This window comes from Rousettus aegyptiacus, unplaced genomic scaffold, assembly GCF_014176215.1.
Source record: "Rousettus aegyptiacus isolate mRouAeg1 unplaced genomic scaffold, mRouAeg1.p scaffold_m13_p_8, whole genome shotgun sequence".
NCBI classification, from domain to species: Eukaryota; Metazoa; Chordata; class Mammalia; order Chiroptera; family Pteropodidae; genus Rousettus; species Rousettus aegyptiacus.
The window spans coordinates 42,708,886-42,731,531 of record NW_023416311.1 but is presented as its reverse complement, the minus strand read 5'-3'; the positions used below and the strand labels follow the sequence as shown (position 1 = coordinate 42,731,531).

The 22,646-nt window shown below is 37.9% G+C and overlaps 1 protein-coding gene across 3 annotated transcripts in view; it reads left to right on the top strand.

The window, feature by feature from the left end:
* The first annotated feature begins 6,359 nt into the window (after positions 1 to 6,359).
* Positions 6,360 to 22,646, top strand: part of DCP2 (decapping mRNA 2) — a 46,665-nt gene continuing 30,378 nt past the window's right edge. The window contains exons 1-4 of one of the 3 annotated variants that reach the window (XM_036225267.1): positions 6,360 to 6,617; positions 16,496 to 16,647; positions 21,753 to 21,880; positions 22,293 to 22,391. In XM_036225267.1, the coding sequence (XP_036081160.1) occupies positions 6,565 to 6,617; positions 16,496 to 16,647; positions 21,753 to 21,880; positions 22,293 to 22,391 (432 nt within the window). In that variant the 5' untranslated portion in view covers positions 6,360 to 6,564. The remainder of the gene's footprint in view (positions 6,618 to 16,495; positions 16,648 to 21,752; positions 21,881 to 22,292; positions 22,392 to 22,646) is intronic. The other 2 variants (XM_036225268.1, XM_036225269.1) reach the window with 2 other exon arrangements.

The window sequence follows — 22,646 nt, the reverse complement described above, 5'->3', positions numbered from 1 at the left end:
ATATTTGCATTCCTAGCTCCAGGGCTTTCTATCCTAGGTCTCTTTATCTTGGACCTTGGGCAGAGGTCTTCTTTAGGCTCCTCTCCTGAGCCCTTTTTATAGGGGAAAGAGAAGTACTTTTCCACTCCTAGCCCTTCACCTTTGAAGCCTTCAGGTCCATAAAACTGCTTGGAACCTTTGACTCACTGAGACTACCTCTAGTGGCAGGTGGATCTGCGCTGATCCACCTGAGATCTGGACCAGGGCTCATTTCATGGGGAAAATGAAGGGAGCCTGCTTTGTTTTGTTTTAACTTTTTGTTCATACCATCACAGTGATTAAAGGCTTAACTTTCTTATTTTTGGCCGGCTGGTTAATCAGCCACTCTAATACCTGATAGCTGAGCTCACTCTCACTTGCCGGCTCGCGCTCTCTCTCTCTCTCTCTCTCTCTCTCTCTCTCTCTCTCTCTCTCTCTCATCACCAGGTCAGGATATGATTTCTGGAACTGCCAGGGCAATCTCACCATCATCCTGAGGATAAATGTAACACATTGAGTAACAAATCTGAAGACTTGTAGAGAAATGGAGCCAGAGCTGTCAGGAGCTCAGCTGAGCTGAGGCCATTTAGTACATGAAATATTTTTTTAGAATTGCATGACAACTTGTTTTGCTGTGTTAAAAAACAAAATTCGGCAGAGTAAATTTGAAATCTAATTGGCTTTATTAAGTGATTCATGAATTGAGCAGCATTCCATTTAGCAACTAGAAAGAAGGGTGGTCTGAGAGGGTGTTCAAAGTGGATTTTATAGGAAGAAGGGTGGGGCAAGGGAGGTATTAACAAAAGAAAAGAAAGGATTATCCTTAGGGCTGGACATCTCTTCTTTGAAGGAAGAGAATGAAAGGGTCTGTATCATGCTGACTGTCTTTTTTTCCTATGGCAGGTAGAGAGGGCCCAAGTGACAGATTATCTTAGAGGTGCTTGACCAGAAAATTCCAGGCTGATTGATTAAATTTCTGGAAGAGTTTGAAAATCCAATTAGATAAGCTATTAAATCTAGGTTTGATATTAATGTAGAGAGGAGACAAGGGAACTAAAGTGTTAAATCAAGCTAAATCAGAGACTGCAATATGCTGATCAGCCCTGCAGCCAGACCTACACCACCAGGAAACCTGCAGAACAAGGAAGGTCTCTGCTAGGATTGCGAACAGACCATTTCCCCACACCCTGAAAAGAGAACAGGAAAACAGCCTTTTTGTCATACCCTACACAAAATTATTCCAGCCCTATGGCTAAAACCTTGGGAAACCTATGGATCAAAGGCTGAGAACTGCCAGCAGGGCTTTTTAAGTTACCTACCTTTTGATGCTACATACCCTTACCCTTCCTCACTGTATGTCAAATATTGTCAAAGAAAATGGGTAAACAAAGTCTTTAAATTGTAATTCACAGAAACTAAAGAATGATATATAAAATGGATTCTTGACAGTCAGGGCTTTTTTCCTTGTCTTGGCTTTTTGTTTTTGCTTTTTCTGTCTATGGAGCATTACCCATTCTCTAATACACTTTCTTTTTGATTCCAACTCTGCCAAGCATTTGAATTCTTTCTTGTGCTCAGCCAAGACTCACTCTGCCCCCCTCTCCCAGCATCTATCTCTGTACAGGGCTTGAACTCCCCTCTACTCAGGAAAATTTGCTCCATCCTGCCCATAGCTTAGGCTTTTAGCACAGGTGATGCCATGTTGAGTTTGGGGTTTTTTTGGTCTTTATCAATTGTGAGGATTATTGTATTTGAAAAGCACTTCACATTATAATATGCTGTAAAGACATAATTATTGTGTCATTCTCCCTAAAGCAGAATTCCTACTGTGAAATCAGAAGAGCTGAATTCTAACACTGGGCCCATTATATATAGTGACTTGATTTTTATAAATCACTTAATCTTTTTAAGCTTCATTAATCTGCCTACCCCATGTAGTTATAAAGACTAATTGAAATAACATATTTTAAAAGTTTAAAGGTGTTAAACAAAAAATTTTAATTTCCATGGCAGAGAGTCTTTTTAAAAGAGAGGGTTTATTAGGCCATTGCTAGGAAAAAAAGACAGTTCTTGGGGCATGGGTCTAAACCACCAGCAACATGGCTGGGTGGGAAAGACATGTCCATCATCCCAGAGTTTTGAAGCATTTTACAAATCAAGTTATGGGGAGAGGGGAAAAAGATGTAAAGCCTGAAAGGATTATTATTAGCTATAGACAGAAGGGATGGGAGAAGGTGAAGCAGGGTTAGTTCTAGGATAGGCACAGCTGAGCCTACAAGGAAGAAGTGTCCACTCCCGCGGATTGGCTATGGGTAGCAGACCGGAAAAGTTCAAGTGCAAATAAGAAGTGGAGACTCTTGGGGTTCTGTAGTGCCTGGCTATTCTCTCTTTCGGATAATTGAGGAAATAGCCACCTGGAAATTAATCCTAAATTCAAACAGACATACAGGAATGTGAACAGTGTTTTGTCAGTTGACCCACAGCTATTAACAGGTGAATTGTTCTGTCTCTTTACCTCACTCTCTAGCTGTTGTAGTTTTAATTGAGAACATCTCAGAATTATTTTTTGTCAAAGAATTTGATCAACCCAATTATTTAAAACTTGTATCAGTATTATAATTTAAGAACCCTAGCACCTCCTTTCCCCTCAACTGCAAACTCCAATTTATCTGCCTTTCTCGAGCCACAGGCTCCTGGGGCCTGTGGACAGTTGGACTCAAATGAGGTCTTGGGTTATGTGGAAGTTACGGCTCAGAGGACCGCTAAAAGGGCTGCTCTACTGTGCACTAGCCCAGCTCCTAGAAACATGTATGTGAGGAAGCAGGATTGGATTGGCAATGGGCAGGGAAGTAGCTGGGAAGATGCTTGCCTCTAGACATCTCTGGGACTCTCCATCAGGGGGATTAGTTTAGCACTGTATGAGAGTTTGGGGGAATTTCTTGCCCCTAAGAACCAAAAAAGGAGTTGTATAGCTGCCCCTGAGCTGGGAGACTACAAAGAGATAAGGGAGCAGGAAGACTTCCTCCAGGCCCTTCAGCAGGAACCTGGTAATCTGTTTGTTTGTATACATACCATCTGCCCCTTGGGGATAAACACCACTTTGCTTTCCACTGTTGTTTCACTGTCATCATTTAGAGCAGCGGTTCCCAACTTTTTTGGCACAAGCGACTGGTGCTCCTATGAGAATTTAATGCCTGATGATCAGATGGAGCTGAGGTAGTGATGCTAGCGCTGGGGAGCGACTGCAAATACCGATGAAGCTTTTCTCGCTTTCCCACCACTCACCTCCTGCTGTGTGGCCTGGTTCCTAACAGACCACGGATTGGTACTGGTCTGCTGCTCGAGGTTGGGGACCCCAGATTTAGAGTACTCCATAAACCAGATTTGAGCTCCAAGTAGACAATTAAGAAAAATAGCTGCTATGGTGCCACCCAGAGAAAGAAAAGTTCACGTAGGACAGGTAGAATACGCACCCAGCAAAACAGAATTATTGACAGGGCTCACCCTCACCTTTACCAATGCATTACACCACATTGCCTGGACTTCCAACTGCTAGCATCTGCATTTCTTTGCCTGAGGACTTTTTCTGGCCACTAAAGCCTGCCTCGCTGCCCATGAGGAAGCTGGGGTGCAGGCCCCAGGAGCAGCCTTCAAACAGTGGCTGATTTTAAAGCTATTATGTAAATATTTCATCTTCCTCATCCCTTGAGTGGTATAACTCTAAGGTGTGTGTTTTATATTGTTGTCCAAAGTTCTCCAGCAAGATTAGTTCCAGTTACCCACAATGCTGACTTCCTCGATATTAATCTTTTTATTGGCTTTCCTCTCTTCCTTGAGTCACTTTGCTTTTCTGCTACCCATCTTTCCCAGGATCACCTCCCACATAAACTACTTGCACTTAAATCCTTGTCTCAGGGTCTTCTTCTTCGGAAACCCAAACTATACTTGTACAGTGCCAAGGGGGATTGAATAAAAAAAATAGAATACTCCAGCCTATTATCCCCAGGATACTTCTAGGTTGGCCTGTGTGAATGAAAGAGGGGCTATGTAATAAACTTGACAAACTTAGGGGGCCACATGGTGGCCTGACAAGCTCAGCGACCAAAAGTAACCACACAGGATGATCTGATCACAAATTCCTAATTGGGCAGGTCATAGCAGATAGTCACATCCCAGGCCTGTAATTTCCTTAGCAAAGGTCAATCTTTACCTAAAGTGAGCTCTGTCCATTGTTCTTATGCATCTAGGATAACATCTTTAAAATACCAGAGTAACTTCTTTTCCTACTACTTGAAGTCACAACTGAGGGCACCAGAACATGAAACCACAGAACCCCTCATTGTTATCCTGTTCCTTGCATACTATCTTTATGTGCTATAGATGTGAATTACTATCCTGTACCCACCAATGTAAAAGAAATATGTGTTTCTCCATTTGTCTTTTATCCAGTCCTAGAGCTTTTCCCACTATGCTTTCTCCTGTCTCGTTTTCTACCATGAATAGATTTCATGCACCTCCTTACATCTTCTCTTTTGATTCTAATGTATAAAATAAGCTACAAAACTGTCATTCTTGGGAGTATCTGAGATCTTGCTCCATGGCATATGTTGTCAGTTTGGCTCAAATAAACTCATAAAAATTTCTTATGTAGACACCTCGAAGGATCTTGTTGTTAGGGAATTTCACCAGCTGAAAAGAATGTCCTGCAGATACTGATGCCATGTGTTTCCAACCAACAGCCCAGCCAGACGCTCTCAGGAAACGAGTCTCATCCACATGCTGGGAGCTTCTAATTAGTTTTTATAGCACTTAACTCCAGTTTTTTAGTTCCCTACTCTTAAGTATGAGTGAATACAGGCATACCTTGGAAATATTGTGAATTTGGTTCTAGACAACTGCCATAAAAGAGTGTTGCAGTAAAGTGAGCAGTAATCTTTTTGCTGGTCTGTGGGGTCTTGTCTTCAATTTGTAAAACCAAAAAAACAAAACAAAAAACTGCAACATCTGTGAAGCTCAATAACGCTAAGTGCAATAAAAGCAAATAAGGTATGCCTGTAGTTGAGGAACACCAGAAAACTTTTAACATGATAGATGGAGATCTAATTAATTACAAAATGCAGCTGAGAAAAATGTGAGGCTATTCAGGAAGAACAAAACCTTAAAAATGTATTAATATCCTCATAGGGATGGGAAAATTTATGAAGGCTATGACACTACAACAGAGATATTTGAAGAACTAATGAGAACTCTAGAAAAGTAAAGTTAGATAGATGGCTAGAAGATAAATTTGAGGAATTCTCCAATAAAGAGCAAAAAGATAGGAAACAGTAAAATAGATAACAGTGCTCTTACATAAAGTTTGGGCTTGATCATACATCAGAAGCTGAAAAGATGTAATTTGTTCATATGTGAAAAAACCAAATAAAATGTGGTGGACAGTTGTACAAGCCAAGAATGGAGGCAGAGGTAGTTGGTTAGTCAGCTCTTGCACTAGTGAGGAAAAATAACGTGAAGAAGGCAATTGGACAGAAATTAAGAAAAACGATGGGACATTAAATGGTAGAATGGACTAAACTTGTGACCAAGCAGGGGTGTGTGTGTGTGTGTGTGTGTGTGTGTGTGTGTGTGTGTGTAGGGGGATGCAGGTATGACGTAAGAGGAGGAAATAGGATCTCAGATGAGGAGTGAATGAGGACTAGCAGGTTGCAGTGGGTTGAGACTGTAGAGGTAGAATGCAGATTCCCGAATTCAAGTTCAATCAATACTTCCCAAGATCTCATTAAGTGTCAGAGCCTGGGATAAAGTACTTTGGTTTTCACCGACGGGGCTGGGTGCCTGAAGAGGGACAGAGGTGAGCTACCCCCAAAAAGACAGCCCTCTTCAGGAGTTTGTAATGAAAGGAAGCACAGCCCTCGGCCTGGAGGCGTTGGGGCGGCTGCGGGTCGGCAGGATATTCGGTGCCAGAAGTGGTGAAGGCACGCTTGCGCAGAGCGGAACGCGCCCGCGGGTCAGCCCCGGAGAGGAAGGAGAGACTGCTCAGTCGCAGAGAGGACGTGCAGGCCACGCCCAAGTCCCCGTGTTAGTCTCGGGGTCTATTAGGCAAGACCTGAGCCCCGTGGACTTCCTCGCAGCGCAGAGGGTCCTGGTGCGCGTGCGCGTACCCACCCCGGGGCTCCGTCAAAGGCGGCGGGAAGTTGGTTTTCTGAGTAGCAACTGAGCCCCTTGAAGACGGATTGGAGACGACGGACCAATAAGCGAACGCCTCATTGGCCCAGCGTGCCCAGGCTCCCGATTCTCCAGCTTCCCATTGGGCTGTTCAAGCAGAACAGGGGCGTTAAGTCCCGGGGCTCCGCCCCGCGCCTCGGCCCAGCCTCGGGGGTCCAGGGCTGAGGGTGCGGGACGGAAGTGCGCGGGTCTCGCCCCTGCCCCCGCTCGTCCTCGTTGGAGCCGCCGCCCGCTCTCCGGCGCGCCGGAGTCTCCGTGCCGTACCCTCGGTCCCCGGCCGCGCGGAGCCGGGATGCACTGCTTCTGCTGTGGGTCCTCATCATGGAGACCAAACGGGTGGAGATTCCCGGCAGCGTCCTGGACGATCTCTGCAGGTAGCGCGCCGCGCCGGCCCTTGTCCCCGCGCTCGTCTTCCCTCGGATAGGCGACTGCAGCGGCCTCCGCGCCCGCCGCCGCCGCCCACATCCGTGCCCTCGCTTTCCGGTCGCGCCGCTGCCCCCTTTCCCGCGGCGACCCTTTCCTGGGCCGACACCACCCCTCTTTTTCCGCCGCAGCCTCCCTGTTTCGGACGCCCCTTCCATCCTTCTTCGCGGGGCCCTGGGATTTCCCCGTTTCTTCAGTTCCGCAGCTGTTTTGCTTTCCCGCAAGCGGAGCCGCTTCGCCGAAGCCTGGGTCGTTAGCGTTTTTCGGCCGCCCCCTCCCCTTCCCATTACTTTTCTGCCTCTCTGACTTTTACAGACCGTTTCCCCCCTCCTCGCTTCATCTCGTTCGCCACTACTGTCATAAGACCCCCAGAGTCTTAAACTTTAGAATTCCGGTTCCCCGGACCTACGCAGGGAGCACTTTTCAAACTTACCCCTTTTCTCATGGCATTTTCCATAAATTGCTATAAAGAATCACTCTGTTGTTCATCTCCAAACTTATCATTGGAGGGGGAAAACAAAGTCGGGTTGCTCTTTTCATCCCTTAATTATCCTTATTATCCTTAAAGGAAATTCTTAACCGCAGGGTTTTAATTCGGTATATATTTACAGGAGAAATCTTCATTCTTCCCTCTTGTCAGTTATGATTCCAGGTAGCCAGAGTGTAAAATAAACTTAAAATGTTTTTTTTTTCTTTTTCTCGGAGCAAAATTTTTGGTACAGTAATACCCTGAGTTGTTGCTAAGTATAAGTGGGTTGTGAAATAAATTACAATTAAAAGCTCTGATAAAATAACATCTTTTACAGTTGATGTATTTTTATGTCTAAAAGTCTGACTTTTAGTAGCTGTGTCTCCTTCATGCATTTTTTTTTTTTAATGGGGAAAAAACTAATATTTGTGAGATTACTACTGTGTGCCAGGCACTGAGCCCTCCCTTAACATATCTTATTTAATCCTCGAAACAGCCCTATTTGGTAGGTGCAGTTACTTCTTTTTTCATCTGACAGACTCCTGGAGGTTGTAATTTACACAAGGTAACATTCATTGTAACTCAGAAAATCAAGATTTGAAACCTAGGCCTTTTTCTCTACAGTGCCTGTGCTTTTTCTCCTATGCCAGGTGCATGTAATAGGAAATCAAGTCTAACATTTTAAACTTCACAAAAGAGGTTCATGTAGATAAGCAAACAAATAATTTTGCAACTAACGAGAATTAATGTCACTCTGTTTCTTTGGTGATGGTCTGATTGTAATATTTGGAATATGATAGATTCAGATGAACCTTTTAAAAGGCACTTTTGATCCCAAATATTTTAAGAAAACAAAGATTTGATGTATGTATGTCTGTATGGCTCAATGACTAGAAAAATGTGTGGCAAAAGTGGGGTTATGATTTTTACTATGTTTTCAAGATTTTTAAAAGGATGTGCATTTATAGTTAAAAGAAATATTTGGAAAGGTGAGCAATAATTATGTATGGATTCGTAGAGATACAGGTTTATTTAGAAAAAGATGGGTAATTATACGTTTCATGGGAATCTAAACTTCCTACTAGTATTGGATTTATTTTGTATATTACAGAGGATTACATCATTTAAAGAAATAGCAACCATTATGATTGATTTTACGTGTGGAATCTGTTTACACACAAAGTAATTGTCGTGTTTGTAAACACTATGTTAAACATCTGTTGAGTGTTAAATGATGATTCTTGGTTTTCCAGTGAGTGTATTTTTGTTCCTTTATGATTTTTTTTACAATTGTTTTGGTTCTATAAGGATAATGTGTTTAAAGGTCGGGGCTAGCTATCTTGATTAATAATGAAACCAAATAGCTGTTTCTTTAAAAAAATAAAAATAATTTTCAATTGCAGTTGACAGCAATATGATATTATTTTCAGGTGTACATCATAGTGATTTGACATTTATAACTTACAAAGTGATCACCCAGATAAGTCTACTACCCCTCTGGCACCATACATAGTTATAACAATATCATTGACTATATAATCCCTGTGCTGTACTTTACATCCCAGTGACTGCCAAGTAACCATTTCTTAAAACTTTAGGTTTTAAAAGTAATGCTGTTTTTAAGTTAATATTTATAATATCTTTGTTGATTAATTAATTTTTAACAGTTCAGGCTTTTTGATTGTAGGCCTTTTCAGAAATTTTTGCACTTAGTATTTATGTTTAATTTCTATAAGAATGAAGCTTAAGTTGAAAAAGGTTAATTTTTCTTCACTTCTTTGCTCTTTTAAGTACCTTTTAGTTTATGAGTTTGGTCTCGATTCTCATTACTCGCTTTATATTTTCCCCAGTTCTGCTTATTATTAGTATATTTAAAAGGTTTTTTGTTGTGTTAATTTGATTTTTGATAAATTACATGTTCCTGCTAACTGTGCCTACTTCAGTTATTGATCATATATTAAGTTTTGGAGAAAGTTAAAATTTGAGATTGATTTTTGATGTGAAAATTAGAGCAAGAGACTTAAATTTTCAAAATGTACTTTGTAACTGTTAGACTGCTTGTAACCTAAGACATAGAATGTTATTTTTCAAATGGTTTAATATGCAACATTTCATTTACTGAAATACTGTGCAGCCGTTAGAAATTTTTAAGGAAATTAGCTAACAGTAAGCTGAAGGAAAATCTTTGTGTCTTGAAAAGAGATGTAGTCTACTATTGAATGTAATAATGTATTTAGTCATTTAATGTCTTTTGTTAAAATAAATTTTTAAATGTTTTGTGTATTTATATATGTGTGCTCGCGCGCGCATGCATATAACTTGACTACCCCTGAAACTTAACTACAAATAGCCTACTGTTGTTTTGGAAGCCTTACCAATAACAGTTGACTAGCATATTTTGCAAGTTATATGTGATATATACTGTATTCTTAAAAGAAAGTAAGCTAGAGAAAAGAAATGTTACTGAGAAGATCATAAGGAAAATACATTTGAAGTATTTATTGGGAAAAAATCTGTGTACAAGTTAACCTGTGCCGTTCAAACCTGTGTTGTTCAAGGGTCAACTGTACACCAAACTGATAACACTGATTATTTCTGGGTGTAAAGAATTAGAGGAGAGGAATGCGAAGACTCTAGTCTAAAATGTTCTAGTGAACACAAATTGCTTTACAAAAAAGTATGTATATAAAAAAGGAACTGTGCACCAGGTTTCTGGTGATACTTGCCTTTGGTGCACCATGATTTTTGATATTAAAAGTTAAACAGTTTTAAAAATTTTGCTATTTAAATTAGCTTTTTAAAGAATTGGAAAGCATGTTTTTAAAGTGAAAACTGAAAATAACAGTTTGGTAAGTTGTTTCTCTTTTAAAGAGATGTTTGGAGTATTTTTTTAAAAGCCCCTTTAAGAATTAATGGTGGGGCTACTCTAGTGTTAAAAAGAGAAAGATATTTTCTGGCTACAAATGTTGCTGCTATTTTGGTGGTCTCGTGGGTTCATGATATTGTTCTCATTTTCAGTTTGTCATTTTAGTGTTCAATTCTACTGAAACATTTTTGTACTAATTAACAGTCCTTGTGCTAATATTCTTTCTGTCTTGGGGAACATTGAAAATATAATATTTTGTGAGATGGAGAAATTTTCCCATAACAAATTATTGTGGAAAGCATTTTTTTCTGTGTACATGTATGTGTATATACACACATACTTTAAAATCTTTAAAACAGTTCAAAAACATGCACAGAATGAAAACATTGAAATGTAATTTTAATGTGCCCAAATCTCCTTTTCCTTATAGTTTCTTAAAGAAGCCAGCTTTTAATTGTTACAAAGGTGTACTCATGTCTAAGGTTTAAAAAAATGAAATAGTACAGAAGAATTTATAAATGAAAAGCAACAGTCTCCTGCCCTACCCCTTTCTCAGTTCTACTCTTCAGTACCTGTTTTGTGTTGAATTCTGGTGAATACTTTAATATTTAAATATATGTGCACCAATTTCTTATTTCATCAACTTTAGATATTAGATGAGTATTTAGTTTACCTTGGTAAATACTAGGTGAGGGTTCGGTTTATTGTGCCTGCTGTTGACCTTGGCCTCCTTCCAATATATCACTATTTTAAATTGTTACATTTGCTACCTTTGTGATGTTATATATATGCTTAAAATTATACTGTCGTATGAACTTATAGTATCTTTTGAGTCTATTTGATAAGGGGAGGCAATTAGTGCCCCATCTTTTTTTTTATTCCTTTCTTACCCAATTTCCTCAGCTATCCAGGCAAACTAAAATAAAAATTAAGATTGATAATATTTGTTTCATTTTGTAACCTTATGAAGTCCGTTGATTGCAAAAGCTGAACTATAATAACAATTGTTATACAGTATAACTATGTATATATTTCACTTTAGAGGCAAGGCTACAGTAGCTAAGATTTTGTTTTTTTCCATCAGCCCATAGTCACTATACCTTGATAAGGATCTTGAGAATGTCCTAGTGAATTTTCTTTTCAATTTATATAGCATTATAAATTGGTCAAAATGCTTTCTTTTAGTTTTTTTTGTTTGTTTGTTTTAGAGGGGGATTATTCCTTGAGTCTTTCTAGATATTCTTGAATTTTTTTTTTTTTTTTTTTTTTTTTGTCTTTCTGTTCTAATTTGGGTGTTTTGCTTCACATTTTTTGGGGCCATGATTCTCTTGTACATCTCTCAGCACATCCAAAGTTTGTAGCTGGCCCCCACATCTGCTCCTTTATTATATCCTCAGTTGCACCCTCGATTACACCATCTTTTCTACAGAATTTTTTTCCTCCAGAGTGCCCTCTTGGAGACCCCCAACCCCAAGTCCAGTCTGGACTGGTTCATTTGTCAAACTACTAGTGTACTAGAATTCCCTTTCACAGCTCTCCCAGGGTCTCTTCTCTCTTAAATCTTACATTTTCATTCTTGTTTTGCTGGTGCACATTTCTAAACTAATTTCCTTTGAGGGGATTATTAGAAAGTAAACTTCCTTAGTCGTTATATAACTTGACTAACGTGTCTGTTTCTCTTCTCATATTTATGCTTCCAGGTGGTCCAGGGTCCACACTTTTGAGTACCGAGGTTCTAAAAGATATTCTCAACACTATCTTTTCTTGAAGGCCAGTTCTTTAACTTTTTCTTTGTCATGCCCCAGGTTTTCCTTAGATGTTGGGTGCTTCTTGGTTGTGGTTTTATATAGATAGGATAAGGCAGTACAAGGGCTTATGGATAGGCTTCTCCTTTATGTGAGTAGATAGAAAGCTGCCTCTTACACTGGGGGACCCTCGGGAACCATTGTGGGGGACTTTTGCCTTTGTAGGAGAAACTTCTATAAACAGAGTGAAAGGAGTGAAAGAGTAGATGTAAACAGACCTTGCTTTCCCTCCCCTTTTTGGTCCTTTTTCTTATTCCTATCCTCCAGCTTACCTTTCTTCATTTGGAGCTTTCCTGAATTGGGATGAGGATGGGATTGGATTTGTCTTCATCTTGGGCTTTTTTTTTTTTTTTTAACCACATTTTAGGTTGTGGTTAGGTCCTCTAGATTTTGTTGAAGTGGGAATTTCTAGTTAAAGATAGTAGATTGAACACAAACATGTACTTACTATACTATACTATATAGTAGTGTTTTGTTTTCAAATTTTTTAATGCATAAACCCACAAGAAAAAGAATGGGTGAAGAGATGAGCAACAGAATTTGGAAACTCAAACAGAAGGGAAAGTGGTATGGACCTGAATGAGAGACTGCTGTGGTAGTGTCAGTGTACTTTAGAATAAGAAAATACTTAAAAGTGGCAGAAGTTAATTTATACATCCTGTATACATAATGAAAACCTCAGCCCTGTCCTCCAGCTCAGCTTCTAGAATTTGACAGCCGGGCCTTTACCCTCCAGGTAGGAGAGTAGAAGTTTCTTCTTTAGGTTATTTGACTCAGGTGGCTCAGTCTCATCATCCTCAGTGGTGCCTCATAGTTTGATGAGCCTCCTAGATAACTTTGTGGTCTACCACACTTAAATATGAACATCTAATAGGCCTTTTATCATGAAAGATAAAGTTTAAAAACTAACAGAAAAAAAAGCTGCTGGGAAGAATAAAACTATGCAGTTGGTAGAGTGCTTTAAAAAAAAAAAAACCTACATTGATCTCCTTAGGTAGATTTTTACAACCATGAAATGACATGATAATCTATAAAAGCTTAGTTTAAATAAGAGCACTTGGAAATTAAAAATATGAGAGCAGGAACACAAAACTCTATAGATGGCTTGCAAGATAAAGAACTTTTCCCAGAAAATAATAGGGGAAAATCAGATGTAGGAAATACCAGAAAAGGTAAAGAATCGTAAGAGGATCATCATGAGGTCCTTTAGCACTAAGGGACATGGAATTTCAAATAGTTAAGGTCCATTGAATGGTGCCATCTATGAAAAATAGAGACTGAGAAATTTCAGAATATGGGGAACAGAAGGAAGAACCTAGAAGTTTTCAGACTGAAAAAACAAGTCATAGAAAAGATTAAGAACTGGAATGGTTTCAATCTTCTTAACATCAGAATGGGAAGCTGGCAGGGGAGAGCACTATCTTCAGAATTCTCAAGGAAAATGATTTCCAATCTAGAATTCTTTACGAAACCATGTTATCAAGTGTGAGTAAAGAGTAAAGATACTTTCAGATGTAGTGTCTCAATATTTATTCCCTACATCCTTCTTCCAGAGATAGGAACTTCGTGAAAATAAATTGAGGAGGAGGAAGACAGAGTACAAGAAACATCAGATTTAATACAGGATAGAGGCACAGGGGGCCATAGGATGCTAGTGAGAGGACAGCATAGGGTGTTGCGTAGATGACAACCGTCCACATTGGTACAGATCAGAAGGCTCCTGGATAGTCTGCAATGTGAAACCGATGCATCCGAATTAACATCAAGAAAAAAATTTTGGGAAACTAGTGGAAGGTTGAATTAGTGACAAGTATAGAGAAGATGAAGCAAAGACAATGACAAAACCTTTATTAATTGTGAGGGAACAAAAGTTTGTACAGGAAAGGAAATCTTACTCCATGGCTTAGTTGTGAATTGCATTTACAGAGTTATAGTACTATAAAGACTGAATACTGCGGTTATCAACCGGGAGTGATTTTGCTTCCCTCAGGGAACATTTGGCAATATCTGGAGATCATTTTTGCTTGTCACCACTTGGCAGGGCAGGGAGCGCTATTGCCATCTGAGCAGAGGCCAGCAGTGCTACCTACAGTGCACCGGACACCTCCCTCTTAACAATTATCTGCTCCAAAATGTCAGTAGTGCAGAACGTGACTAACAAAAACTGATATAATTTTTTGAGGAGAATGGAGAGATTAGAAAGGTGTGTAGAATGGGAATGGAAGTACAGTTAATTAAGCACTTTCTGTAATGGAAATAGAAAATGCCTCAAACTGAGGAAAATAAGAAATAGCAGACAGGGCTTTTTTAGACATGGAGGTAAGAGGTAAGTTAAATAAAATGAGATGAAAGAACACTAGTTTTTGCAGTGCCTTTTCCCTCTATGTACTGCCTAGTGGCTAGTCTTCGAGACTTGGGCATTGGTCTGTCTCACAGTTCATTTCACAAAGTTTGCGATATGTTGTGTGTAGTCTTAATCCAAGCTTTTGCAGCTTGGGGTTTAACCGAATTCATAAACAATTTCCTGGGGCCATTTTCCTGAGCTGCTCCTCTGCTAGCTCCCTGGTACCTCACAGTTCCTTGGATCTTCCCTTTTTGGTCTTCTGGCCAAAGGCCACTCTGTCACACACTTCATGTGAGTCTGCCCATGTCTGGGACCAAATGACTGGAGGATAAATGAAAAAAAAAAGCAGTGGAGGTTGGCTCTTCTTTTTTGGGACCACACAGCTCTCGGAATTGGAGAGGAAGGTTCCTGCCCCTCAGTTTTAGCCTCTGTGGGTCCCTGTTACAGCCACTATTGCTGCTGCCTCCTGTGTAACCACGATGGTATTGCTTTGGGGATGGGGCATGAGAGAATGGAGGAAAAAAAGGGGGAACTTTCCTCCACTGTCTCCAAGTGTTAGGAGTCGCTTTTAATCTCCTTTCTTGATCTGGAGCTCTTTCTCTGTCCTTGCTGATGCCCACTTCAACCCCCTAGTCCAGCCAGGGGATACTAGGGCATGGAAAATGGTAAATTCACTTTGAATACATCTTTCCTCCCAAAATTCCTGCTGCTGTTTACTTTTCACAGTTCTCAAATAGCTGCTCCATGCGTTTTGTCCAGGTTTTATAGCTGCATTTTATGGGAGGGGCAGAGTGGAGTGTGCTCGCTGCATCTTAACAGGAATAGGAACCTGTGTAAACATTGAAAAGATATAACTATCAGTATGTCATTAACAGTTTATGTCAGATGGTTTGCTAGACTGTGGCAGTAAAAATATGCAAGGATATAGTACATTATCTCAGGGAACTAATTGGGAAGGGTTTGTGGACAATAATAGTAAAAATCATACAGTTGCTGTAATGGGGTGAGAGTGTAAAAGTGTGTATAAATTGTTTAGAGGAGTCTGGTGTACCTACATAGTAGTTTTTGTAGGTCATGAAGGATGAATTGGAGTTGGCTAGATGGACAAGAGAAGGGGAGTATAGATAATAGTAAGTGGATGGCAATCTGGTAGGGTTCCAAGAATTAGATATTGCTGGGTATAATAAAGAACTCCTTAGAGTGACTTAAAAGGTTGTGCAGGTGAGCAGCAACCAGCTCTTGAATGTCACATAGAAGAGTTTAGAGTTTATATCTTAGGTAATGCTATCAGGGTTTCATGTTACACATTTCATTCTTAGTGTATGTGTAGTTTAAGATCCTTTTTACATAGTTTTTCTTTATTGAAATGTAGACTATTGTACATACATTCGTGCTACCATTTATTACTTCCTGTATTGAAATGTTACATTATTTTTATAATTTAAAAGTATTTTGAAATTTGATTTGAAACTTGGAAACCCTCAAGAACATTTAAGCTAGTGAATAGTGTAAGTGATCAAACTAGATGATACTATTTTAAAAATTTAAAAACAAGTCGAAAAACCTTTTATGTAGTTCAATCTGTCTTGAAAGTCACTAGAAAAAAGGATTACTAAAGATACTTTGCAGTGGAAGAAGTGGTGGTTGCTTAATGACTGCTGTAAATCACATTTATTTAGATTTATAAATTCTGACTTGTTGCACAAGAAAGGAGATTTATTACTTAAATCACATACACATATGTACATATAGCATATTTATGCTACATGTATAATAAATACATGTTGTTCCCCCCTCCCCCAACATCCAAATGTGCTTGGAAAAGACAATTTAGGATTTTTAAAAGTGAGTATATTTGAAAGTTAGTTTGGAATCAGATTCTGTAGTTGAGTCTCTCTGGGAGATTTAAATTTTGTAATACTTTAAATGTGAAGATTCAGTAGCTATCTAACATCTTTTCTGTTTGATTGTATGAATATATTTGTATATGTTCTTAGAAAATGTTACCAGATGTGGGAGGAAATCCTAGCAAAGATTGTTTTTTTGCTCACCTTTATTGTTAGTGGGCTCTTAAAGTTTATCTCTGTACTTGTGAACAGAGGGTAAATGACATCTTAAAAAAATTCTGAGTGAAGATACATGTGATATCATTTTTTAAATTTTTATTTATTTATTTATTTTAGATTCATTTTCCCTGTGGTAATTTCCCCTAAATTTTGCTTCCTTGATTAGCACTGCTTTTGGTCACTTTTCTGTGGTGGTGGGGCACGGATGAAGCAATTAAATAGATTAAATTAAGTCATTTTGGTTTGTAAATGTAATTTTTATGTTTTTGTTTTTGACAGCCGATTTATTTTGCATATTCCCAGCGAGGAAAGAGACAATGCTATCCGAGTGTGTTTTCAGATTGAACTTGCCCATTGGTTTTACTTGGATTTCTACATGCAGAACACACCAGGATTACCTCAGTGTGGGATAAGAGACTTTGCTAAAGCTGATATCCTTTTTATTACTATAATGACTGTCTTTCACTCCTGTTAGTAAAATATGTTAGCACAAAGTTCCTTTTGCTTGTCTTTGAGATTTATAACCTATTAGATGAAATATATTTGATTTCTAAAGATTATAAAATATAAATAATAGACAGTTATTAGTATTTTTATGTAGAAGACCCCTTGAAATGTGTACTGATGATTAGAATTTTTTGATTTTCTTTTATTTCAGAAATAGGGATTAAAATTAAAGAGTTGTAAAGGAATAAGGGATATCTCAGGAAGTACATGAGTTTGAATTGAACAGAGGGTTCTTACAAGGATATAATAGGAGATGTGAATGGAAGGTACATGGGGTCGGGGCAAGGGGTTGTGGCTTCTTACATTTGGAGCCAAAGTCCTTTGATTTTTATTCTGTATGTCATTCTTTTTAACCACAAATCGTGTTCAAAAGGACTTGAACCCACAAGTTTAAGTACTACACTGGAGTTGGAGTAAATGACCTAAAATAACCCTCATACTTCCTATAATTTTCTTTGAGCCTCATGAAGTAAGGAACCCCCTAGGGCTCTGCAGAGAAATGTGTGAATACTGTTCTAGATAACTCTTAACCACAGAAAGTTTTGGAGCAAGCCTAGAGAATAATACTCAGGTCATTTTAAAATAGTATTCAATAAGATGTATTTGGCAGGATAGGTTGAACAATATAGGGTAGATTGTTAAATTACTTGAGCTGTGGAACAGTAAGTAAGGTTCTGAACTATAGTAGAGGGACTACAAAGACAAGACTGAAGAGACATGTCAGCGGAAGAAATGAGTAACCTATTTTCTTGATTAAATATGGGGAAGTAAATGAGAAATCAAAGTGGGATACTATTGAACGTTCTTTGTTAAAAGCTTGGCAGTAGGTTCTGTGGAGAAATTATAGAAAACTTTGCTTTTAAGAAGCTATAATCAGTTTATAGAAACATGATCAAAACTGGCAAATCCTCTTCTGTGGTCTATTTTACATGTCAAGGGTTCTATCAGAGCAACTTTATATACTTTGGGATTCTGGATAAGCTTTTGTGTGTGTATGCATATGACTTTTAAGCTTGCTATTAAAAAAAATAAAAAACTTGTTATGTTTCTTTAAATTCAGTTATATGGAGGGAAAAAACCTTGATTACTAATGTGGTAGACCTCTTAAATAGCAGAGTTTACTCTGTGCCAGGCCTACTGTGAGCATGGTGGATTCAGTCCGTGTCCTGAGGAAGGTGAGAGGGAGGCAGGAAAGGAAATGATTACAGAACAGTAAGGTAAGTTATGATAGGGCAGCACAGGGCTCAGGAGGAACAGAGTTGAGGCACACCCAACCCAGTCTTGGAGCTAGATAGACGTTTCCTTTGGAGGATGTGGTCTGTGTGAGAAAGGTCTGTGAAAAAGTGATAAAATTAATATGATTGGGTTTTAGAGTAAATGCTGTGGGACAAGGGATGATGACAGAGTAAGTCAGGGCTAAAGCATGTAATTGTCTTGTTTATTTGGACTTCATAAGGATAGTAGAATATAGGGGCTTTAAAAAAGTTAAACTTTTTATTTAGGAGAAAAAACTTCACTTAGAAGTTGAAAGAATATTACAGTGAACTGACATCATACCTGTATTATTTATTCACCCGTTGTTAACATTTTGCCACACTTGTGTTTTTTCTCTCTAGGGGTGTTTTGAAATAACTCTGGAATAGTGTAGACAATGAATTGGAGGGAGGCGAGACCGAGAACCCAGTTAAGATGCTATTTCACTAATTTATGAATTAGAAATGGAAGCCTGTGACAGAAGTGAATAGAAAAGGTTAAATTTGGATGCTGTTTAGGAGATAAATTTGGATGCTGTTCATGTTAACTTGCATGTCTGAGGAGAGGTGGAAAAGAGAATCGAGAGTGGTACTCAGGTTCCTGGTTTGAGCAGTTGAGCGGATGGGTGTGCCATTCCGTTTGTAGAAAAATAAAGGAGAAATTTTGTGGAGGAATGATGGGTTCAGTTATGGACAGGTTGGTTTGTGATACCTGTGGGATATTGAAGTGGAGAGACTGCGTAGAATAGAAGTTACTAGCATGAGATCTGGAGTCAGGTTCCTTGGATTAGCATTACTAGTCATGCAACCTTGGCCAAATCGTGGGGCTTTTTTTTTTTTTTTTTTTTTTTTTTTTTATGCCTCTGTTTTTTCTTATGTAACTTATGCATTATCTTGTGATTTTTCTTCAGTAAACTCAGCAATGTGACTAGAGAATGGGTATCCTGGATTTGTTCCTGGTTTGAGGTTTTGCCAGGAAGCTATATTCAGAGAACGATAGGGCAAAGGAATTTTGAGTATTGCTTAGAGATTGATTAAAGTGATGGACCATGTTGTTTAGGGAAAAAAAAAAAATAAAAGCAGGAAGGTGCTAATACAAAGGAAAATAGTCAAAGATCAATGTAGAATAATGATATAGTGCGAGTAATCAAGAGTGCCATAAAAAGTTATGTTCAGGATGTTTTAATCAAATTGCCAGAATACTTCTAGTGATGGCAGGGTACGGAACATTGCTGTGGGAGTTGGTCCTGGAAGTTGGGGAATGAAACACCAGAAGTGTAAGTAACTGAGGCGAGAGCTTGAGAGGAGACATCTGTGGGGAAATTGGTATCATCTAAGACAATGGTAAGATTTTGCATGGAGATTACTGTTAAATGATTGTTTGTACCCAAAGCAAATTTTTTCATGTTTTTGCAGGGGGGGAAAAATTAGAATAAAAGAAGTATATATAAAAAAAATCACTAAATTGTTAAAAAGAAAGACAATGTATGTAACAGAAGTGGATGAACTTAATTTAAATTCTTAGATTCTTTAATCAGCGTATCCCGTTTTTTTTTTTTCTTAGAATTATTACTGTGTAAGGCCCAGTATCCCAGATTCAAGACTCAAAATAATTTGGTTTGGGGACTAAGAAAATTAGTGATAGAGTAAAAATTTTGATAAAAATTAGAAATGATAATTATTCAGGGCATGTTATACTATTTTTTAAAATTAAATACATTATCTCATTAAATAAAAATGGTATTTAAAAATTTTCCACTCCCATGTTTGAATTGAACTACTTTTCGCCACTATTAAGTATGAAGGATATAAGAGCAGTCAGTGGGGAAATTGATGTCATTTTGGATTGGATTCTGTTACTTGCTTATCGTGTGGACTTGAGTCAAATACTTAAAACACTTTTGCAACAGTAATTCCTAGTATATTTGGAAATGTGGTTGGTTCAGTCAACTCACTTATTTTGTTGTGGTTTGGGGGTAGAAATAATAGAGAGTGTAAATAATCTCCAGTTAAGTCAGTTGATGTAATTTCTCTTGCCAAACCTTTCTTTTTAATTATTCTTTTTAAAGAAGTTGCTTAATGCATAGAAAAATGAGATAATATTGCTTTGTGGAGGCGCGGATGCACCTTGAAATTACAGGGAGAAGGAAAAGAGAAAAAACTGGATAAGTACCTGTTCTCTGAACTATTGGACGTTGTTGTCTCTGTTCTTGGGGTGTTTTTCTATGTTTTCCTCTGTGGTTAAATATTTAATAGAAAAAAAATCCATTTATTTAAAGTTTGTGTTTAAAAACTATCTGTGATAACTTTAAATCATATGAGTGATTTTCCTAACCATCTAAAGCCAATCTTATTGGAAAATACCTTTCAGAACCTTAGCAAGTTGTGTAGAACCGTAGGGCTTCCCGAAATGGTTAATATCGCGTCCGAACTTATCCTTTTTTCCCCCTCCCCAAATGAAAGCATGGAATAATTATATTGAGATTAACTTAGTGCCTGTCTTTTAATTACAAGGCCATCATAGATGGTTGACTTCTTTGGGCTTTTTGAAGGCCTCTTCTTAGTACAACTATAAAATCAAAACAAAAATTTAAATACAAAGCTGTAGGACTTATATATTTTCATAAAATGAATTTAGTGTGATTTTTTTTTTAAACCATCAGTCACAGTATGAATATAATGCTGAGTTCTTTGAGAGTGTTTTGACATTCCATACTCCAGTTTTTCCACCATCTTTCTTTGTTCTATGTGTTAGGAAAACTTTTTGTATTTTGTTGGGATATCATTTGACCCTCATGCATCAATTGCATGTTAGATTTCTTGTTTTAATTAGCCCAAAGCAGTTAAAGTAGTACTAGTACCAATATAATCTCTGAAATCAAGTGGTAGTACTTGACATACGTGATCATCAAATGATAGAAAATATGCTCATTTTGCATGTTTCTAGATTAACATGCCAATGAAAACAATATATATCATAGAAGATTCAAGGACCCTTAAGAATATGTTCTTGGTTTGAAAAACGCTATCATAGTATACTTTTTTTCCCTCACTTTTCATAATAACAGTGTTATAGTGATGATGGATTTGACAGCATGAAGTATTGGAAGCCTGAACATATACTTTACAGGTTTAGGTTTTATTTACTTTTTTAAAAAATTATTTTACTCTTCCCAGTTTGGGGGAGTGGGTATACTCAGTTTTTTTTGAAACAGGCTATGTTTTCCTTAATATCCAGATTTGCCTTTCTCTCTAATTGTTAGTAAATCTTCATTTTAAAAGTGTTTTTAATTATAATGCAATACATACATGTACATAGTAAGGAAATACAGCATATAGAGTGATATACTTCATTCCTAGTTCTGCTTCCCGTAGTTAATCATTTTAACTTGTTCTGACAGTTTCTCCCTCTCACCAATATATGTGCACTGTACTCGTTTCTTGCTGTTGGTTTCAGTACCTGTTGACTCTTGATATGATGAATTCAATTCAGAAGTATTTGAGTTATTTGTGTAGTCCTAAATTTTTTAATAATTTAGAGATTCAGGACTATGAATATCTAAAGCTTACTTGATTTGCGTATAGTCTAAATGCAGAAGCTAGCAATGACTCGTTAAGAGAAGGAAATGTGAAAAAACAAAAGAGCAATAAACTTAGGTGAGGTGAAGATTTGAGAAATTTCATATGAAATACACAGTTGATTTAAATAGGTCTCTTTCTGTATAGTGCACAAACGATACTAAGGGAGAAAGTAACTTCCTTAACACTATGTATACTCTTCAGTCATTGTCCATTTTTGCTGCCTCAAGGTGAAGATGTGGAAAAAGTTTTGGATGAATGGAAGGAATATAAAATGGGAGTACCAACATATGGTGCAATTATTCTTGATGAGACACTTGAAAATGTGAGTGTAATGAAGTAAAAGATTCTTAATGAAATAGTGATCAACTGTTTTCATCCTATTACTAAAATGTGTTATTTCTGTGATGTTTAGAATTGAGACTCTAAAATACATAGATTTTTAGTGCTAAAAGGCCAAATTTTGCATATTTTGTCTGCATTCTGTGTCTTAATGTTATACTTATTACTGTATGGCTTATTACAAGGAAGTGTTTACTTCATTTTTGAAGAAATACGTTAAAATAGAATGCCTTCTTCACACTCGTGTTCAGAACAATAGAAGGTATTTAAACCAAGTACTGTATAAAATTTGTGATAACAGTTATCTGAAGTAAGGAGAAAAACACCTTTGACTTTAGAAAGGAATATGGGAAAGGAGAGCAAGTTACTTATTTTAATCTTTGCTTGTTTTGTAGGTGCTACTGGTTCAGGGGTACCTAGCAAAATCAGGCTGGGGATTTCCAAAAGGAAAAGTAAATAAAGAAGAAGCCCCTCATGACTGTGCTGCTAGAGAGGTAAATTATTACAGTTTGAAGCATAACAACAGCTATAGAGACTTGTTTGGACCATCTTTCCAGAACTTGACTGCATGAAATCACTTTTATAATATAACTGTTGATCGTTTTGCTTATATGTCTCTATCATTTTATTCTTTGTTTCCTTTTTCTTTCATTGTCCATTTTTTATTCCATTATCTCTTTAATTCCCTTTTCACCATCCATCCATCCACCTACTTACCTTTTCTTTTAAAATTGGATTTGCAGTTGGGA